This window comes from Asterias amurensis, chromosome 9 (genome assembly GCF_032118995.1).
Source record: "Asterias amurensis chromosome 9, ASM3211899v1".
Classification (NCBI taxonomy): domain Eukaryota; kingdom Metazoa; phylum Echinodermata; class Asteroidea; order Forcipulatida; family Asteriidae; genus Asterias; species Asterias amurensis.
The window spans coordinates 18686100-18705942 of record NC_092656.1 but is presented as its reverse complement, the minus strand read 5'-3'; the positions used below and the strand labels follow the sequence as shown (position 1 = coordinate 18705942).

At 37.4% G+C, this 19843-nt stretch overlaps 1 protein-coding gene across 2 annotated transcripts; it reads left to right on the top strand.

Annotated features, from left to right (window-relative positions):
- The first annotated feature begins 8569 nt into the window (after positions 1–8569).
- LOC139942336 (heterogeneous nuclear ribonucleoprotein A1-like) lies at positions 8570–19786 on the top strand. Of its 2 annotated transcripts, none has more exons than XM_071939168.1 (8): positions 8570–8696; positions 10054–10094; positions 11105–11271; positions 11716–11982; positions 12500–12548; positions 13268–13350; positions 14401–14470; positions 14951–19786. In XM_071939168.1, the coding sequence occupies exons 1-8, from the start codon at positions 8677–8679 to the stop codon at positions 15295–15297; spliced, it is 1044 nt and encodes a 347-aa protein (XP_071795269.1). In that variant the 5' UTR covers positions 8570–8676; the 3' UTR covers positions 15298–19786. The 2 variants fall into 2 exon arrangements, with proteins under 2 accessions (XP_071795269.1, XP_071795268.1); XM_071939167.1 differs by having other exon boundaries at positions 14401–14488.
- Positions 19787–19843: the final 57 nt, after the last annotated feature.

Genomic DNA, 19843 nt, shown 5'->3' with positions numbered 1-19843 from the left:
TTAGTGTTGGGGTTATATTGCTAAGGTTGGAGCTAGGGTCAGGGTTAGGGCTGTGATTGGGGTTAGGGTTAGGTTTACGGTATGGGTTAGGGTTGGGGTTTGTGTTGGATTTGGGGTCAGGGTTAGGGTTTAGGGTTAGGGTTAGGACAGGGGTAAGGTATGGATTGGATTAGGGTTAGGTTTAGGGTTGGGGTTGGGGCTAGGTATAAGGTGGAAGTGTCTTGGCCGAGCGGTTAAGAGCACCGAATTCAACTCTGGTGTTTCTGATCAGCAGAGTGTGGGTTCGAATCCCCCCATCCCAACCCCAACTCAAACCCCTATACCTGACCCAACCAGTATCCATACTAACCCAAACCCTAACCCAAGCCCTAACCCCAATTTTAATCCCAATCCTAACCACAACCACAACTTTAACCCTTACCCTATACCAAACTCTATCCCTAGCCCTAACTCCAACCCTAACCCCAACCCTTACCCCCAACTCCAACCCTAACCCCAACTCTAACCTAATCCCAACCCCAACTCTAATCCCCCACCCTAATAATATACTTGGGGTATAAATTTCAAAAAAATCATAAGAAGCATTATTTATCTATTTTATTATTAACATTTTATTTGTTTCGTTGAAGGGGAGGGGGGAGGGGGACTACGGTTGAATAATTGTTTATATTTATATCAAACTACACAAAATGGTACTGCTATTTGTTTGTCAGCCAATGGCAGAAGGTGGGGGGGGTCGGCAAATGCAAATAATTGGGGACAAAATTACCCAAATCCCATAATAAAAATGGTGCACCCCTGTTACCCCTTGTGTTTTTTCCCACGTTTCATCATTAACCAATGGAGGGTCAAGAGCTTATCACAACTTTCTTTATGAAGCAAAGTTTTGGATTGTATCAACTAAAAACAGAAAGTATATTACTCCGGGTTTTTTTAAAATATATTTTATAGAATTTTAGATGGAAATGTTTATCTTAGGTTAGATGCGACTTCATAGTTAATGAGCTTTAGGTTAAGTTTGGAAGTAAAAGTTTGCAACCCTCTTTGTCTATTGTGTTTTTAACTATGCTCCCCCTTCCAAGTTGTGATAATCAGCCTATGATCCTCAAAATAGACCCACCCTAACCCAAATGGAGATAGATCATCATATCTACTATAAAATTAAATAACCAAATAAATGAAACAAGTTTACAAACTGCATGCCTCAATTAGTTTTATTTTTTCTGTTTTTTCTTTTTTTAATTTTATGAATTAATGAAATAACAACAGATATAACTTTACTGGTTACTTAGGTAAAGAAGCAAGATGATTCGTTTCGGTTTTTTTTTGTAAGTGAAAACGAAAGTGATTGATAAGTCTTCTTCACCTGACATTATCGCCACAATAATTTAATGCATACCAATGACTTGTGGTTTATCTTGACAATAATTTAATGGCGCTACTAATGAGTTATTTTTTCCATGTAGAAACTGTGCATGAGCGGTGAACAGTGTGAGCATTGAAAAATATGCAATTATTCTATTTTTTTTTTTTTTTTTTCATTTGTTACACATCTTTCAGTTGATTTATTTAGCAAAGCTGTATCATCTTTAAAGGCAGTGGACACTATTGGTAATTGTCAAAGACTAGCCTTCACAGTTGGTGTATCTCAACATATGCATAAAATAACAAACCTGTGAAAATTTGAGCTCAATCGGTCATCGAACTTGCGAGATAATAATGAAAGAAAAAAAAAACCCATTGTCACACGCAGTTGTGTGCGTTTAGATGGGTGATTTCGAGACCTCAAGTTAAAAACTTGAGGTCTCGAAATCAAATTCGTGTACAAATTACTTCTTTCTCGAAAACTATGGCACTTCAGAGGGAGCCGTTTCTCACAATGTTTTATACCACCAGCCTCTCCCCATTACTCGTCACCAAGAAAGGTTTTATGCCAATAATTATTATGAGTAATTACCAATAGTGTCCACTGCCTTTGAAGGTATATTCTTAAGTACACTGAATCCATCAAAATCCAAAGGGATAGTTCAATTGAATTTGATGAATTTGATTCTCAATAATAAACGATTAGTGTTTGGCATCAAACAAGGCATACCAGTTCTTGCAGTTAACTGGTGTAGATGCTGAATTAAAAATATTGTTTTGGATTTTGATGGAATCAGGGAACTAATTAAAAAACTAAAGGCCGTTTCCAAACGTCGTCTTGGGCTCTGGCTTGCAACGGGCTCTGTTTGAAGTTTTGGAGCACTTTGCCTGGTGGCCATGGTTAAAAGATCAAAATGGAGCCTGAAGCCACAGCCGGAGCCTAAGCCAAGGTTTGGAAAAGGCCCTTATAGATAGTCTTCTCCTCGGGTGTCATCATAGTAGGGCGCCATCATGGTCCAGTTGAGCTCACTCGAATAGTTGACAATGTGGAGAATGTCCTGGCTAGGGTTGACCCAGTCCTCCTTCAGCTGGTTGCACAGTCCAAAAAAGCGTTGGTTGTGGCATCATCATCGAAAGCGTCTCAAACTGAGGGGGGAAAATTACTGATTTTTAATAATTACAAAAACTATTGTTAGTGGGACGGATTTAAAAGTCAATCAATAGGAGTGTAATTTATAGGGACCTGTCCATTTTCAAAATCTAAAAGATTTAATTTCAAATCTAAAAATGGATTGGTCCCTTTAATATTACACTTCTATGGATTAACTTTTAAATCCCTCCCAATTAGAGTGCCGGCTCTTCATATAGGGACAATGTAAAGGGAGGATTAGTCAAGATCGAGAGTGGCTACCAACCCCAAACACAAAAGTCCTTGGATTGCATGCAGACACAAAGGACACTTCAGACTACTTATCAGTGACTGTTTGTTTACTTGTTTGTTTGTTTGTTTTCTTGTGCTGTTTTCCTTTGTTATAAGCCGCAAAAAAATTTATCTCGAACTGCAATAAAGATCTCAGACATTGGTTGATGGTATATTGAAAAGGGAAACTGTATGCTAATATAAGAACAAATGTATTCTTTTAATCTTCAAATCTTCAAAAATGATAGATTTGTGAACCCCTTTCCTAAAATATTTCTTGACCAAATCTTCAGGATGAACCTCACAGATGTTGACAACAAAATCAAATTATTTCAAAGTTACCATGTGGTCTGTTGTTGACTTTCTCTGTTGTTTCTTCACTGATGCTCATCCCAAAAGTCCAGGCTGTACTCATCACTGCACGAGACAGCTGGGCTGAAAGGAGGAAAAATTAACACAAGTACACGTCACTAATAGTTACTCTGTATTTATTGTTGCAAGACAATCTGAATATTGTTTCAAGAATGGGGGGGGGGGGGCATTATTTTTAAGTGCAGAAAGACAAACAATACTGTTGTATTGGTTCAGTTGCCATTGGTTGTTTGATTGTATAAGTCTTGATGTTGTGAATCGCAAACAGTGAAAAAATATGTTCTGCTGATTATAACCATCGAGGTACTACCTCCATGTTATGACCAAACAGTTTAGAGATTCCTTTGAGATATTCAGAAATAACTGCAAATTTCTTGACGCTTTTCAGATTACTATTTGGAAAGGTTGGCATTCAGTTGTCAGATAAAGTAAAGCCATTAACTTGTTGGTAGATCCTTGGCTGCAGTAGTTCATCCATGTTCAGAAGAAAACTTAACCTGCAATATAAATGAAAAAGGAAATTTCAATAAGGTTAGCATTTGGTTTCACTCAAACCTCCATGCAGTTAACCATGAGTTAACACCGATACCTTACCAAACTGCGGTCTCATTGAGTTGCTACCCGGGCATGGCCTGCCCCATTGCTGCTTCAGAACAATAGGCTGTGGAAGACAATAAAAAGGGAAATGTTACTCTCAAGCCAAAGTCTAGTTAGCCACGAGTTAACCCCGATACCTTACCAAACTGCGGTCTCATAGAGTAATGTTGCTAACAGGCATTGGCCTGCCACAATTGCTGCTTCAGAACAACAGGCTGTGGAAAACAATAAAAAAGGGAAATGTTAGAATTGTTGTGAAGAGAGAGGGTTATTTTCCTTTCATACTTTACCCAGATACTACCTGGTTGACCTACGATGACCTTGGGTCATGCATCAAGGACATCAAAGGAAGACTCGTCATCATCTGCTCAAGTTCAGACTTGAATCTTGGGTACCTTGGGGGGGGGGTGGGTGAGCCTGGTTGAAGCTATAGTCTTATCTCTAGGCCTACATTCCCTATCCCTGTCTAGGCTAACACTATCTTACCACCCATACAAACCTAGGACTTCATGGTGTCCTCTTTCTCAAGGATGACCACTCTGCTGCCTCAAGGAGAAGATGAATCTTGAATCTTGATCCTTTTCACCATCCTTGCCTCTTTTTTCCATACTTCAAGATGTTCGTGGCGCTGCCGAACGGAATTTGTGGTTTTCTGCCGAACGGAATTTGTGGTTTGTAGCGCTGCCGCATGGATTTAGTGGTTTAAAGCGCTGCCGAATGGAATTAATAGTTTGGGGAATTTATTCCCAACTAAACTAAAACAGATTTGTAGTTCATGCAAAACTACAACGCTCATGTTTGCTACTTTACTTTTATTTAAACAAAAAAATGTTTTGCAAAATGTTAAACTTTTGTCTTCTAAATTAAACTGTTATGGAGTTGGTGTAATTTATAATAAGTCAAAAGTATAGCTACATTCAGAATTTGATGCAGTGCTGACTTCAGGGTTAAGTAACAATTTAGTATGTCTAAATTATTGATTTAGTACTCCTTAATCAAACATTGATCATCAAATTAATGCAGATTAGTGAAGCAGATAGGCAGGAATGTTTTGGATGCAGGTTCGATGAGAATACAAAGAAAGTAAGAGGTGTGCCAGAGTACAAAAGGCACTAAGCAGATAAAATGTTGTTGTATAAGGGAAAATTGAGGAATGTAACCATTAATTTATTTTGTATTTTTACTCAATTTTGGCTTTTAAATTTAAATAACAGATATTACATTATTTAAGTGGTATTCGGCATTTAACTTCTAAATATTTTACAAGAATTTAAAAATCATGACAATTATTTGTAAAATGACAATTGGCGACTTGAAGTTTCAACCCAACGGAAATTTCCAGATAGACTAGTCTTCTAATTGAAAAGCATCATTGGCTTCGACCAATATGCAATCGGAGAAAAGGCCTGGGAAAGTGTGACATCACATTGAAACTATTTTTAGGGACAACATCAACAAGTTTCTGGAACATCTTGTAGTGGGCATGGGATGTACAAGGGGTGGGACTCTGCAAGAGAACGGGTTAGATCTCCTTCTACCTTTTGCAGTCTTCTCCACATTTCTCTGTTTTGTCTCATTTTAGACAAACTTGGGGTATCCGACCGCCTTTATGTTTTTCATTACTTACATCTTGTTTGAAAGGTCAACAGTCATTGTATTTTCAACCATTTTCTTGAGATTTGTTTCCTCTTAACAAAGTCAATGATCTTGTTCTTGTTTTTTTAACAAAACGATGATCTTAAAAATGTATTTTGTTTAATTTTTTACAAAGTCAATGATCTTTAGAGGGTTTTATTTGAAAGTGGTCGGTCGGATACAGCAATTTGCCCCTACCTTGGTCCATTGGTGTCCTCTTGCATCCACAGAAACCACACAATCCGTAGACAACTGCATCTCTCCCTCTGCTGAATGCGGGAGCTGTTCACCAGCTGGTACCGCCTGTATACCTCATCAACGGCTTACAAGCCGTGAGAATGCGACAGTTCAAGTTCAGGTGTGTATAAACATAGCAACTTCTCTGTATTTTCCTCCAACATTTCCCCAACAAGCAAAGAAAAGAGGCTCAAAAATTTGTGAGATCGGCATCTTGTTTGCTTTTTAGTCATGAAGCTTTGGCTGCAGTTAATCCTACCTCCATGAGTATACGGTGTACAGAAATCTGTCCCCGAGCCACTCGCTGCGCTCAACACTTAAATTGTACGCCACTGAAGAAGGGCTCAACTAGGGAATTTTGTTTTGAGTTTTTCAGTTTTTAATCAAAGATACATGCTTCTGACAATAATGAAAGCTTGAATTTTAGAAGGTTCGTATTATGGCAAATTTAACCACCGAGTTCAGTTCATTAAAAGAGCGACGCCATTCACCTGAAAAGTGCTGTGCAGTCCGTGGTGGTCCATGCAGTCGTAGTCCAGTGCTGAAATGAGAGCCATGCGGTCTTTAAAAAACAGCGCGCACCGAGCAAGTTCGAGTGAGGCATTGGATGATTTTGCTTGGTACCCAGAATGTATTGAATGCATAGGTAACCATGGAACATTGACCAGTGGTTGACAATGGTTGCCACCGTGTAGAGACCCCAGATTTATGCAAACTATCTATGCAGCCCTGGTTCAATGCTTCGCCACATTGTTCCTGTAGTTTGCATGCAAATCATTCTGTGAATAAATAATTATGTAACACTCAGTTCTTTACAGGCTTTTATCCTGCCTGTTGTCGCTATGCTGAATTGCAGGAAGAGCTATTGTTTGTTTGTTTGTTTGTTTGTTTGAATTATTTACAAACCTTTTTCAGTAACACGATTTGAATGTAAAATTATTGTTAAACGGTTGTTTGTCAACGCTTGTAGGTAAAAATATAGACTGGCAAAGATTCAGCTAATAATGGCAGGTGTGGATCGGGGGGGGGGGGGGGCGCACGATAAAAATTAAGAAAAAAAAAAATAGCTAGCACATTATTTTATTTACAAATATCGGAGTGCCATAAGCTGTATGCAAAGTCATCCTATAGCTCCCCGTCGCGTCGTCACGCCTCCCCGCTCTCCTCATCGTTGCATGTATTATTATGAGAGCACTTACAACTAGGTGATAAATATTCATCTCGACACCAATGAAAGCTAGGGAAACAAACTGCTGGTAGGCCTACACTTGACCAACTGCAGACAGAGTTTTATGTTCCAAAATAATGTGTTCCATATAAAATAACGTAGTATAACAATGTGAACAAGTTATTAATCCCTAAAACCTGGTCTTGCTTTGTGTAATTTTCGATCAATATTCCTACGGCGATTTTCTAGCCGCATCCCATCCGCGTGTGTGCGGCAGATCATTGAACACGCGGGGTCCTACTAAAAGCCGACAACAAGCCGACAACGCCGACAACAAGTCTATAGCGCCGCCAACACGCCGCCAACAAGTTTTAAATACCTCAAAAATGGCAAATAAACCATATACATTTTAGAACTATATGTGTTTTGTAATGTAAACATAAATTTAATGGAAAAACTTCACGAAAAGTGTGAATTTTTAACCAGAAAAAAAACTTAACGTTCACGGAGAACGGTCGGACGCCATCTTGGCTTAAAATCGTGTTTGGACCAGTTCATTATGATGCGGGTGAGTCAGACTTAGCAATAGAGGGCGGGCGTCATGCACTGTGCACACTGCAGTGAAGGTCTTCACATAAAGCCCGCCCTCTGTTGTTGACAAGTGCTAAATCTACCCGTATCATAATGGTCTGGTCCAAACACGGTTTTTAAGCCAAGATGGCGTCCGACCGCTTTCCGTGCAAGTGAAGTTTTTTTCTGGTTAAAATTTCACACTTTTTGTGAAGTTTTTACATTAACTTTAAGTTTATATTACAGAACACATATAGTTCTAAAATGTATATGGTTTATTTGCCATTTTTGAGGTATTTAAAACGTGTTGGCGGCGTGTTGGCGGCGCTCTGGGCTTGTTGTCGGCGTTGTCGGCTTGTTGTCGGCTTTTAGTAGGACCGAACACGCGGGTTCCATGTGTGTTGTAGAGGGCGCTGTATAAAGAACGTGAATCGATTTTTCACCTGCAATATTTCGGATACGTGGAAACGTAACGTTGAAGCATTTACTTTAAAATGATAACATCGCCTTTGCTTATTTTCTGTTTGCGCGGCAAGAGTGCAAGGTTCGAAAAAACAAAATATTGGTAGTGGGTCACCCAATTGTAGCCTCCTTGTTTGTAGCACAAAGACTTGCTAATCACAGAAAAGTGTTGCTTACTAAAAAACAACAACATGTTTTTCCAACCAAGTTTACAGTGACTGGTGAGGGGGGACCCACTCAATTTCTGCACAGAATAGAAATTTGTCAAGTTAGCAGCTTTCAGAAATTGGATGGATAACAAAAAGAGGGTTTCCTAAGGAGTGCTAAATTTTAAGCTTAAAAGGACTTTCGAGTTGTCATAGTCTTTATTCGACAAATCTCATGCACTGGGGCTATCGCTCAATTAATTATACCTCCACGATAAACAAGATAGGAAACAATTTTAAGGCCCTGCAAGTCTTCTTTATACAGTCCCCGCCCCCTCCCTTTAGTCTTTTCTTTAAAAGTTATGTTACACAAATGAATCTTGGCCTCTCAACGTTATACTACACAAAATTGTATATGGTTTGTATCTAATTCACATCCATTCTCTTATGGCTAGCACTCTCCCACACCACCACCACCCATTTTGGGGGGGGGGGGGGGGGGGTGAGCCCCTCCCCCTCCCCATGATTGTGCACTGTGATGTGAGTTTCTAGTTCAATGCTTCAAACGAACAGCCACCCCACAATGCGTATCCGAACAGCTTCATGTATGTAACACGCGTTTTGTGGAAGAGGCCCGTTTGTCCGCTGCTGAAGATCTTGCACGCTGTAATTCCGCAACCTAATAACACACTTAAAACAGAAAAATGGAGCAATCAGACTTGCCGTAAGTACAATTCACAATATCTTAACGATTCTTTAATAATTATAAATGTTCTATGGAAATATTGATGTCCAAATAATGTTCAGAAAATTGTGTTTTTTAGATTTAAAAATTGTTGAAGCTGATCAAGCCAGTTTGGAAAAAACATTTGCCCGGCATTTTAACACGCATCTCCTTTCTCGTACGTTGGACGCCAACAACTTCCGTATGGCACATTATTTTCCTAAAAATGTTTGATGCATCGGATAATATTTTACTAGTTAATTGGACGGTATTGTTCTATCTTGTGCATAGTGTAATGTGATATAAATCATGCTATATTTAAGCCTTCTTTATGAACAAAACAAACGACTTGAAATTGTAGAATTGTTCAGTTTTTGTTGCATCATGTGCACAGCCAGCCATCCACCACCAGTGCAATTTTCTTTTGAAAAATAAGCACATGGGGCATGGCAATTTTTAATGTAAATCAAATTTTTAATCACATGAACTTACAGTCATTGTAAACTTTGTCCATGTTTCAGTTGGCTTATTATTATTAGTTCAGTTTAACTGTGTACGGTTTTCATTATTTTACTAAAATTTGTCCTCTTTTTTTAAATTAAAGTTTAGTAGGCCTAGTTCTTGTTTGAATCTGTTGACTGTAGTGTTGTTGAATTGAACTCTAAGTCTAAAGTAACTGTACAAACATCAACATTACCAACAATAAATGAATCTTTTTAGATGATTATAAATTCTTATCTTATCAATATCTTGTATTTTTAGTGTCGTCGTTGTTGTCTTGTTGTTAAATAATAGGCCTACTTGTGTTTTGTAAGGGAAACTTTTAATAAATGACTTACATTACAAAAAGCTTAATTGTTTTATTTCCTAAATCTTCTTTCAAATTCAATTCGGATCAATGCAGTGCAAACCTAAAATATTGTTGGTTTTACTGTGGTGAAAAATAACTTACAGGGTTTACAGAAGGTAGTGGTGAAAGACTTCTTTTGAAATTATATTCCATGAAATGCTTTACTTTTTGAGAAACAGTAAAACAATATCAATTCTCGATAGTGAGAATTATGGATTTATTTTAAACACATGTCATGACACGGCGAAACGCGCGAATACAAGGGTGGGTTTTCCCGTTATTTTCTCCAAACTCAGATGACCGATTGAGCCTAAATTTTCACAGGTTTGTTATTTGATATAGAAGTTGTGATACATGAAGTGTGGGCCTTGGACAATACTGTTTACCGAAAGGGTCCAATGGCTTTAATACGATTTACATAAAATATTTGATAACTTCAAAATGAATGCCCTCATATAAAGCTTTTCAGCATTGATTGACATTGTACTTGTCTTAACTTACTTTCAGAAACGTGTATGTCGGAGGACTTCACTTCAAGACAACAAAAGGTATGCATGCCCGTATGCTTCGTTTTTGAAAGGGCAAGGGCACCAAGGCATTTTCTCTTTGGCAAAGGGCACCCTATGAGGAAATTGTAAATTTCTACTGGAGCATTTCAAGGGCACCAAGGCAATGGCAAGGGGCAACTGAGGCAATCGCCTTCGTTGCCTCCGTGAAGTGTCAGGCCTGGGTATGAGATTGACACTTAAGTTACACATGTAGGTCTGGAGTTTACATGAGGCCATGGTTTATATTGCCTGGTCTTGGCCTCAGCCGCCCCTTCAAAAGATTCTGATATTCATTTTCTAATGGATGTCAGTGTACTTTAAAAAATAAAAAGTGCCTTGCCCTTTAGAAGATGAAATGCTAGGCTCGATTTGTACTTAGAACCTGCACCAACATGTTCCTGTGAAGTCATGTACGGTAATTCTTTTAAAAAGTTAAACCTTATTGAGTCTTCGAAAGAAATTTGGAAGTTGACTTGATTTCAGTGGTTTTTGTAAATATTTTGATTGGCGATTATGAAAAGAGTTTGATTCTAGACTAAATTCATATCATAAAAGAAAGTTTTTGGGGCATTGGATTGAGAAATGGTTAAAGGAACACGTTGCCTTGGATCGGTCGAGTTGGTCTTTGAAAAGCGTTTGTTATAAAATGCACATGGGTAGAAAGATGTTGTAAAAGTAGAATACAATGATCCACACAAACATGCCTCGAAATTGCACGGTTTTCCTTTTACCTCGTCGACTAACACGGTCGGCCATTTATGGAAGTCAAACTTTTGACTCCCATAAATGGCCGACCGTGTTAGTTCGCACAGTAAAAGGAAAACCACGCAATTTCAAGGCAAATTTGTGTGGATCATTGTATTCTACTTTTACAACATCTTTCCAACCATATGCATTTTATAGAAAACGGTTACAAAACGCTTTTTATAGACCAACTCGTCCGATCCAAGGCAACGTGTTCCTTTAACTCCATTTTTGTTAAACCATTTACTTTTTGTTTTATCCTTTAGAAACACTCATCGCCCACTTCTCAAAGTACGGAGATGTCAAGTCGGCTGTGGTGATTACTGAACCTGGACCAGAAGGAAAGAGCAAAGGTTACGGATTTGTAAACTACTTCAATGTTGAAGACAGAGATAAGGCTCTGGGTGTTTCTCATGAACTCGACGGCAGACCAGTAAGATTTGATTTTTTTTCGTTGCTCCCAGACCTTTCTTGGGTGTACTTGCTCCAAACATGATACTCTTCCTACTTGGGTCTGATTTCCATTCCCCTCAAAATTCCCCTCAGAAAAATCAGAATAATTGTTATTTAATAGCCACAAAATTCTAAACAAAATTAGACCATATTTACATGTAGGCCAGCCCACATACTCAATCAAAATTTCCCTACGTGCTTCCCCAAGAGCTAAATATCAAGCCGGTTGCTCCCACACACTCCTTAAACTTCTTGCTTTACATTTGTTTACCTTCAAGGATCTTGCTTTGAATCGTCTTATAATATTTGTTTAGGTATTGGATGACAATGTTTTGACAGAGTAAAATTTAATATTTCTTCATTTTGGATTTTGAAACATTCCAACTTAACACCCTTTTCATTTTTTTTTTTTTTTCTCCAACAGTTGTCGTGCTCAGTTGCTAAAGAGAGCAATAAGAACAGAAGTATGGGTGGCATGGGCGGAATGGGAGGCATGGGCGGTATGGGTGGAATGGGCGGCATGGGTGGTATGGGCGGAGGAATGGGTGGAGGCATGGGAGGTGGGAGCATGTACGGAGGTGCACCTCAGTACGGAGCCAAGGATGATGACGCTAAGAAAGTCTTTATTGGAGGTCTTCACGCAAACACGGAAACACATGACATCGATGAGATCCTGAGCGAGTTTGGAAAGGTGAGTGATCCTTGGTTTATTTTATTAAGTCTACCTACCTATGGACATTGATCAACATTCAACTGACTGAGAACAAGTTGATTTGCCCATTACAAAAAAAGCAACACATATTCAATTGAGACATTTTTGTTAACGGCTCTGTTAGCATGTGACCTACTGTAAAACATATAATGTGAAGGTAATGCAACCAAGATTGATCAGAGGTTTTCATGTCGGCTGAATTGGAGTTTGGCATCCAGACTCATGAGATAAAAGCTCTATAACTCACGACATTTTCCATAACCACATATTAATCCCTTGCACAATGTGAAACTTATCACTCAAGATTAAGGTCTACCATTTCTGTCATTTTGAGAGTCAATTCTTTGGTTCTTTACTCCAAAAATGGCGGACAAAATAGGTGTTTGTAGATGCGCTGCATGTTGTGCAAGGGGTGTATAGCTCACTCATGTACAATATCATTATAGTACCCACATTTTGTTGACGTCTTTATTTATTGATTGTTCTCATCCTTTAGGTTAGCTTCACAATTATCAAGAAGGATCGGGAGACGCAACGTTCAAGAGGTAGGCTTCCATGAACACTAGACAGACTTAAAGATAAATGCTAAGCGTAGATAATTAATGCTTTGCAGAATGCAATATTTTCGGCTTGACAGTTTATTTCTACCCCATTTGTAAGAAATGATGTTTGAAGCTTTGCATGGTATGGATGATACATGTCGAAGTAGTAAGCGGTAGTTCTGAGCCGCTGTGGTCTCCAAGTTTCAAACAGTATACTCTGCTCTTTTTAGAAATATGAGTTTGTGTTAAGTAAATATTGATACGTTGGAAGAAGATATTTAGCTGTTAAAGGGAAGGTACACATTTGGTTTTTGTCAAAGATCAGTCTTCTCACTTGGTGTATCCCATCATGTGCATAAAATAACAAGCCTGTGAAAATGTGGGCTCAATTTGCGAGAAAATGATGAAAGAAAAAACATCCTTGTTGGACAAATTTGTGTGCTTTCAGATAGGAATAAAAGACTTCTATAGAAGTCTTTTATTATTTTAGTGAGAAATTACCTCTTTCTCAAAAACTACATCACTTCAGAGGTAGTCGTTTCCCACAATGTTTTATACCATCAACAGCTCTCCAATGCTCGTTACCAAGTCAGTTTTTAAGTTAATATTTGTTTTGAGTTATTACCAAACGTGTACCTTCCCTTTAATGTGTTACAGGAAGATAAGTTTTTTTTAATTGCATTTGTCATTCAACCCTCCATCACTGTCACTTTGTTGTACAGGATTTGGTTTTGTGACTTTCGAGAAAGCAGAAGATGCAGCGAAGGCGAGGAAACAACAATACGTCAGCATCTTAGACAAACGAGTAAGGACTATTAACTTAAACATTAATTGAATTCATAGGGCAGCTTTCATGTGATCGAGAGCTCGATCTCACTGAAATTGTTCAATGAGAAATCACAAAGACATCTTGCCCTGTGATCTACTTCTCTAGTGGTGAGGATGCCAGTCCTACAACCACTGTGAAGTGAAATTTACACCGCAAGGAGTTATCAAGAGGTGGAAATGTCATCATTTCAATAGAACTCCTAAGATTTAGTTCCTGGTTTCAGATTTTTCAGTCGGCAATGACTCTTAACCCCCTCCCCCCTGATCATAAGGGAGGCCGTCTTTAACTAACCCCCATTTACTATTTTAAGTGGTGAAAGAAAAAACCCCGATCCCAGTGGTTTTTCTTTCACCACTTTAATTAGCTTATTATCTACAGGTCAATTCACAAAGCTACATTACGTCGCACGAATATGCATGAGCTTTACTCAAACAGGCTTGGGCAGTGGCTTCAACAAAGAGACCAATTACTGGCTCCTGCAGAGATATTCTGCAGAGATCTTTAGTAATTGAGATCTTTAGTAATTGAGATCTTTAGTAATTGAGATGTAACCCTTTGATTGCTCCGCTTTGTTATGGCTGCTCACTTCACCTGACAAGCCCTAATCCAAAGTTTCAAATCCTACTTAAGCCCTAATCTGCTGTATACAATAGCCCAACACCTCCCAAACTTCCTTTGTTGTCCCATTGCTTATTCAGATGTTAATCCCCCTGGCAAGGGACTGGGGTTTTAATGAACCCTTCGGCCAGAGCATGACCTCTTCAGCGCTGGTATATTCATGATTTATGCAATCCTTTTGTAAGTGTTCACCGAGTTAAAAGCCGCAGGGATCCGGCGGTTTACGGCGGAAAATGGGGGTTAGTTAAAGACGGCCTCCCTAACAAGTATGCATGGAAAAATACTTTGATGATAATACCTTCCGTTGAGTTTCAAATACATTAATGAAAACCTCCTTTGAAATGTTTGTACAACTTCCTTTTAAGATCCAATCTAATTCCCTCATCCAATCTGATTTCTTGATGACAGGTGGAGATCAAGTCTGTTAATTCCAACTCGGGCCAGTCACAAGGAGGATTTGGTGGTAGCTATGGCAACGGTAATATGTTCAATCCAGGTAACAGCTTTGTTATCAAGGCCAACATTCGTTGTCCAATTCTTTCGATCTCATTACTTTTTTAATTTGATTTTTTTCCCTTTCTTAATTTTTTTGTTTGATAGATACACTTAGTATATATCTTTTGATAAGTTAGGTGAGGTTTACGATAGCATCTTGTATAAATCTCTTTTGAGTAGTTGTGTTGGTTCCGATCAGTGTGCTCGGATATCTCTCTGGAAAACAAGAAACAAAAAATGACACATCCAGAATGGCTGTTGTACCATGCACAATGTTTTATCAACTTCAGGCCTGATGCTACACGGAGGCAATGAAGGCGATTCCCTCCATGCCCCCTGGTCATTGCCTTGGTGCCCTTGAAATGCTATAGTAGAAATGTACATATTTCTTCATAAGGTGCCCTTTCAAACTTCTTAGTTTTTAAGGTGTTTAATGAGTTTCTACTTTCAATTTCTTTTGTAGGAGGAAGCGGTTATGAGAACAACAGCTATCAATACGGCAGCGGGGGTGGTGGTGGTGCCGGGTACCAGGGATACGGCGGTGCTAATTCCTCCAACTGGCAGAGTCAGGGAAGCTCTTGGCAAGGTGGCGGCGCCGGAGGAGATTCCTCATGGAATAGCACTGCCTACGGCAGTACCCCAGGCACTTATGGTGGTGCTAGCACCGGTACATACGGCGCTGCTAACAGCACCAATACCTATGGGAACATGACGAGCGGTCAGACCCAGCAGTATAGCGGACAAGGTGGGTACGGTGGATATAGCGGAGCGTCAAACACCGGACAGAACGACGGCACCAACTACTGGTAAATAACAAACCTCTGACTCGGTATGACACCTGGGAATGGGTTTGAGGATGGTTCAAGTGAGTAGGGGGGAGTGAGTATGGAGAGAAAGTACTTCAGTAATGGAGTCGATGATGGGAAAGAGATCTGGTTGTATTACTCGCCCACTTGTAGTTTTAGACGTCAGGAGGGAAATGGGGGAACAGTAGAATCTAGTTTGTTAATACAAAATCCAGTAGATTGTAGAAAGTGAGACTGTTTAATTATATGCCACTGTATGTAACAGTCTTGACAGAATTGTATTGTATTAAATGGTTTCCAAGGGCTTGACTTATTCTTGGTAAAGTTTCACTGGTTTTAGTTTCGGCACGACACACTTTTATAACACTCTAATACCTTTGTCCAATATTCATAACTTGAATGAATGTTGATGACTGCCTACAGTTCTGATTAAGATGTGGTGGATTGCTACCCATTTTGAGTCATATTGCCAGTTTTCAGTTTGCAAAGTTAAAAAAATCGATCAAGATAAAAAGTAAAACCATGAATCCACAAATGGACAGCCCTTGGAACCCATACGCCACAAAGAGAACTTCTTCATCATTTCCAACTCAAATTGAGAACTAACAACTGACACATTTGTTTGGTCTTAAACAAACAATTCTCTTTGTTTAAAAGAATTGAATTTCTCTTTGTGGCGTGTTTCAATCTTATTATCTTATGTAACAATAACTGAATTATATTGGGCAGAATTGTTTTCTTTCAAAGTTTAGAGTTATAATTTTTTTCACAAACTTGTTATGAAAATTGTCAGCGTTTTGTAAAAATCATCACCACATTCCTGCAACTGTTTATTCTTTGTTTCAATGTCAGCATCATAAATACCTTGTTTGTTGTAACATCAGTCATACATTTTGAAACAAGATGATTAGACTGTTGTACCTTCCAACCTCGCTTTGGTTCTTTGTTTGTGGTGATTTCTACAAATCCTGCTTTTTGTGTGAATGTCTGTTGATAATATGTTCATCTTGGTGTTCCTTATAACTATTCAGAAAATCTCTATGAAAAATGGATGCTTTCCTGATTTTTCTCTATTTCTCGCTCTTAAAAAAAAAACTCCCCTTTGGAAATTCTGGATTATTGACTCCCTACAGTTTTCTTAAAGTAACACGTACAGATAATGATCTATTTTCATGTATTTTAATTACATCAAGAGTTAATAGGATTGCCAGATGGTCATCATTTCTAAATGAGTTTTATTTTACTGGTTAAAAATTAAGAATGGTTTAGAGTTTCACAATAATATTAATTGAATCGGGCATTTCAGTTCAATTCATCGCAACATAATGTTGACTTTTTTTTATATTGTTTGAAATTTGATTGTTTTTATTTGGTTTTCTGACAAATTAATAATGATTTTGGATTCTAAAATGTTCTTATATTTGGTGGTTACACAAATTAACTGAAGTTATGGTATGTTATGGTAAAAAGTCAGATTGTTGCTGCATTAACGGTCAATTATATCTTCAACACATTAGAGTCCTTTGATTATGAACAGGAAAACATGTTTGGAAAACTCCTATGTAAATACGTTTAGATTTTTTCTCGCTTAACAGTAGAACATTATAAATGATTAGTCTTTTTGTTGAATGTTTAGTTTTTCGGTCGCAGACGCTTTTAAGAAAAATTATTCAATCAAATACAAAACACGAGTTTGCTGATTCGTTTGACCAATCAAAAAGCACTTTTAGTATTTTAATGAGTAATTTGTTGGCATTTAATCAAACTACGTATTTGTAATGAGAAAGTGCCTGTTACTACTAGCCGGTTATAAAGTCGATAACATCGTCTCCAGAATGCACTTGTACATTGACACTTTCAGTTAGTTTGTTCATGAGATGAGATAACCATATTTTATTACCTTCATAGATTCTAAATTCAGGTCGTTGATAATAAATATGTACTACTAGAATTATTTCTCAGCAAGTTAAGTAGAAGAATTATATAATATGCAAAAGTCTGATTGGAACCAATTGTTGGTTGGTACTAGTTGGTATGGACCATGGTCGTAAGTTTAACACTTCTTAAGATTTTAAGGGAAAAGAGCTTGGGTAAAAGACAACAGTACACTTGCACCATTGTTTATAGAATACGTAACTGCCATTATACGATTGAAAGGGTCGTCTTAAACATTTTGCTACACATCAGCGTCTTTAATGTCGTTGCTGTCAACACGAGTATGTGAGACTAGCTTCTGCGATTGTTTAATTACATCATTCAGTTTGCTTATCTAGTTTTTAAGAACAAGTACAAGTGTACTGGTTGCTGATTTTACTAGCGGTAGTTCAGTTGCCATGTATTCACCATAGCTATGTGGTTAATTCCATCATCCACTGCATATATTTTTCTGTAACCCATGTGTTTATATTGGATACAGGCTTGTGTGAAGAAAATGTGTTAAGAACGAGGTCTCAGGGCTTTAAAAAAAAATAAGATTTCACTCTTTGCTTCAATTTTTTTATCAAAAATATAAATATCGATATGAATTATATCGGTTTAAAGAAGATGAGGCGGTGTTAACAACAAACAAGTAAAGGGTGCATTTTGGTATCTTTTTCATTACTTGCATAATTTGTTCCTTGTTTTGTCGGCCTGGTACTTTGCTTCTGTGCACAAACCTTCAATTTGAATTGCATTAAAGGCAAGTACCAAGCTTGAAGTTCATCTACTCTTTCGTTTACAAATACTGTTTGTTTTTACCAAGACCACCAATGTGGTAAAGTTTGTTGATGTTGTGTAAATTTGGCATTAGGAAATGAGTAATAACAGTTCGTTAATTATGTCTCATTAATTTTTCATGATTATATTTATCGTTTTAAGGTTTCCTATTTCTTAAAAGTTTGACATTTCAAAGACCTAACATTATTGTTCATTGTTTCTTAAGTAATTTTCACCCCAAAAAAGGATGGAAGTTAAAAATGGATTTCACTTTGTACAAATCACTATTTCTGTTACTTTGTAGACTTGTTAACAATTTACCATCCAGAGTTGGCGTGTTGTCTTCTTATAAAAGGTATCTGTGTAAAAAGATTAAGCTAGATACAGTAAACCTTCATGCCAAATTAAAATAATGGTTTGGGATCTAATTTTTATGCAAACCAGTTTTAAATGAAGATCTAGAAACAAATTAATTTCATTGTTTCCTAGGAATTACCTAATTTTACCTGATTTTTTTCCATAAAAGAAGAAAAGATAGTATCATATGAAGTAATTGTAAACCATAATTGATCAATGTTTGATTTTAAAGTCTAGATCAATGTATTGAGGAACCCAAAACTGGCAAACTGCATATTAATGTATTTACACGGCTACTCTCACCACTTGTGTATTTTTACTTCAATATTGCTAAAGACAAAAACCATTTCACCACACCATGGCCATCCTTGTCTGAACTCCTTTCTATTACATTGTGCCTTGCTCAAAGTGCAAACATGGGAGCAGACTATTTTATGTCTAACCTCGGTTTGGATTACAAATAAGATGGCCGTTGTGTGGTTGAGATTATTCCAACACAGAAGAAAGTCAAGCTTACTGTTACAGGAGTAAGCACTTCTGTTTGGTTTTTTTGGTAAAACATCTAAGATTTAATGGTACATCTGTAAGTTTACAAAAAGTAAAAGAAAAAAGATCGTTTTCCTGTTAATGTCATTTTTATGCATATTTTTGTCAATTCAAGAGTTAACTAAAATAAAAAGTATTTGGTATTACGCGAGATAGTGGTGAGTGATCGTAGCGAGATTGTGTATGAAAGAGTGGGAGAGACAGAGCATAATACCAGTTACAGTTTATGACAACTTTAACTAACGAGTTTTATAAAGGTTATATTTGCAAGCGTAATAAAAACTGTAACATGTACAGTGGATTTTGCAGCCGTGCCACAAATTTAACAGTTTTAATGTTTACATTAACTAATGCTTATTCAAATGTATAGCAATTTAAGAACATTATTTTTTTTCAATGAGAAAAGAAGTCTTCCGGTGTAATTTTGTGATAACCTGAGACTTGGAGACTTGTTATCTTAAGTATTAAAGAGGTTTATTTAGTGGCACGGAAGTGAAGTCCAACAATTTTATTTTGGTTTACTTACTACAATAATGAAATTTACCAAGTTGCATATAATGTCAATTTTGCATTTACTATTGAATTTACCTTTTAATATTACTTTCGCACAATGATTCCTGTTAAAAAGAAAACTGAAAAATAACATGTTAAGTGATTTTTTTTTTTAAATTTGCCTATTTTTCCAATGTTTCAAAACGCGAAAAACTCGACTGGCTTTACTGGATTCATAAAAAGGGATACAGATGGTTTTAATATGAAGGGTTTCAAGGTTTAGCTATCGGTTATCTTAGAGTGTCTTAATTTCTATAATGTTTCAATAATTAACGCCTTTAGTGTTCGTTCAAGCTTGTAATAAATTGTCACACTTAGGTGATCTTTCCTTCATTACTCAATATCTGATTGTTATGATATATTATTTTGTATTGTTGTCTATTTATACCTCTCCATGA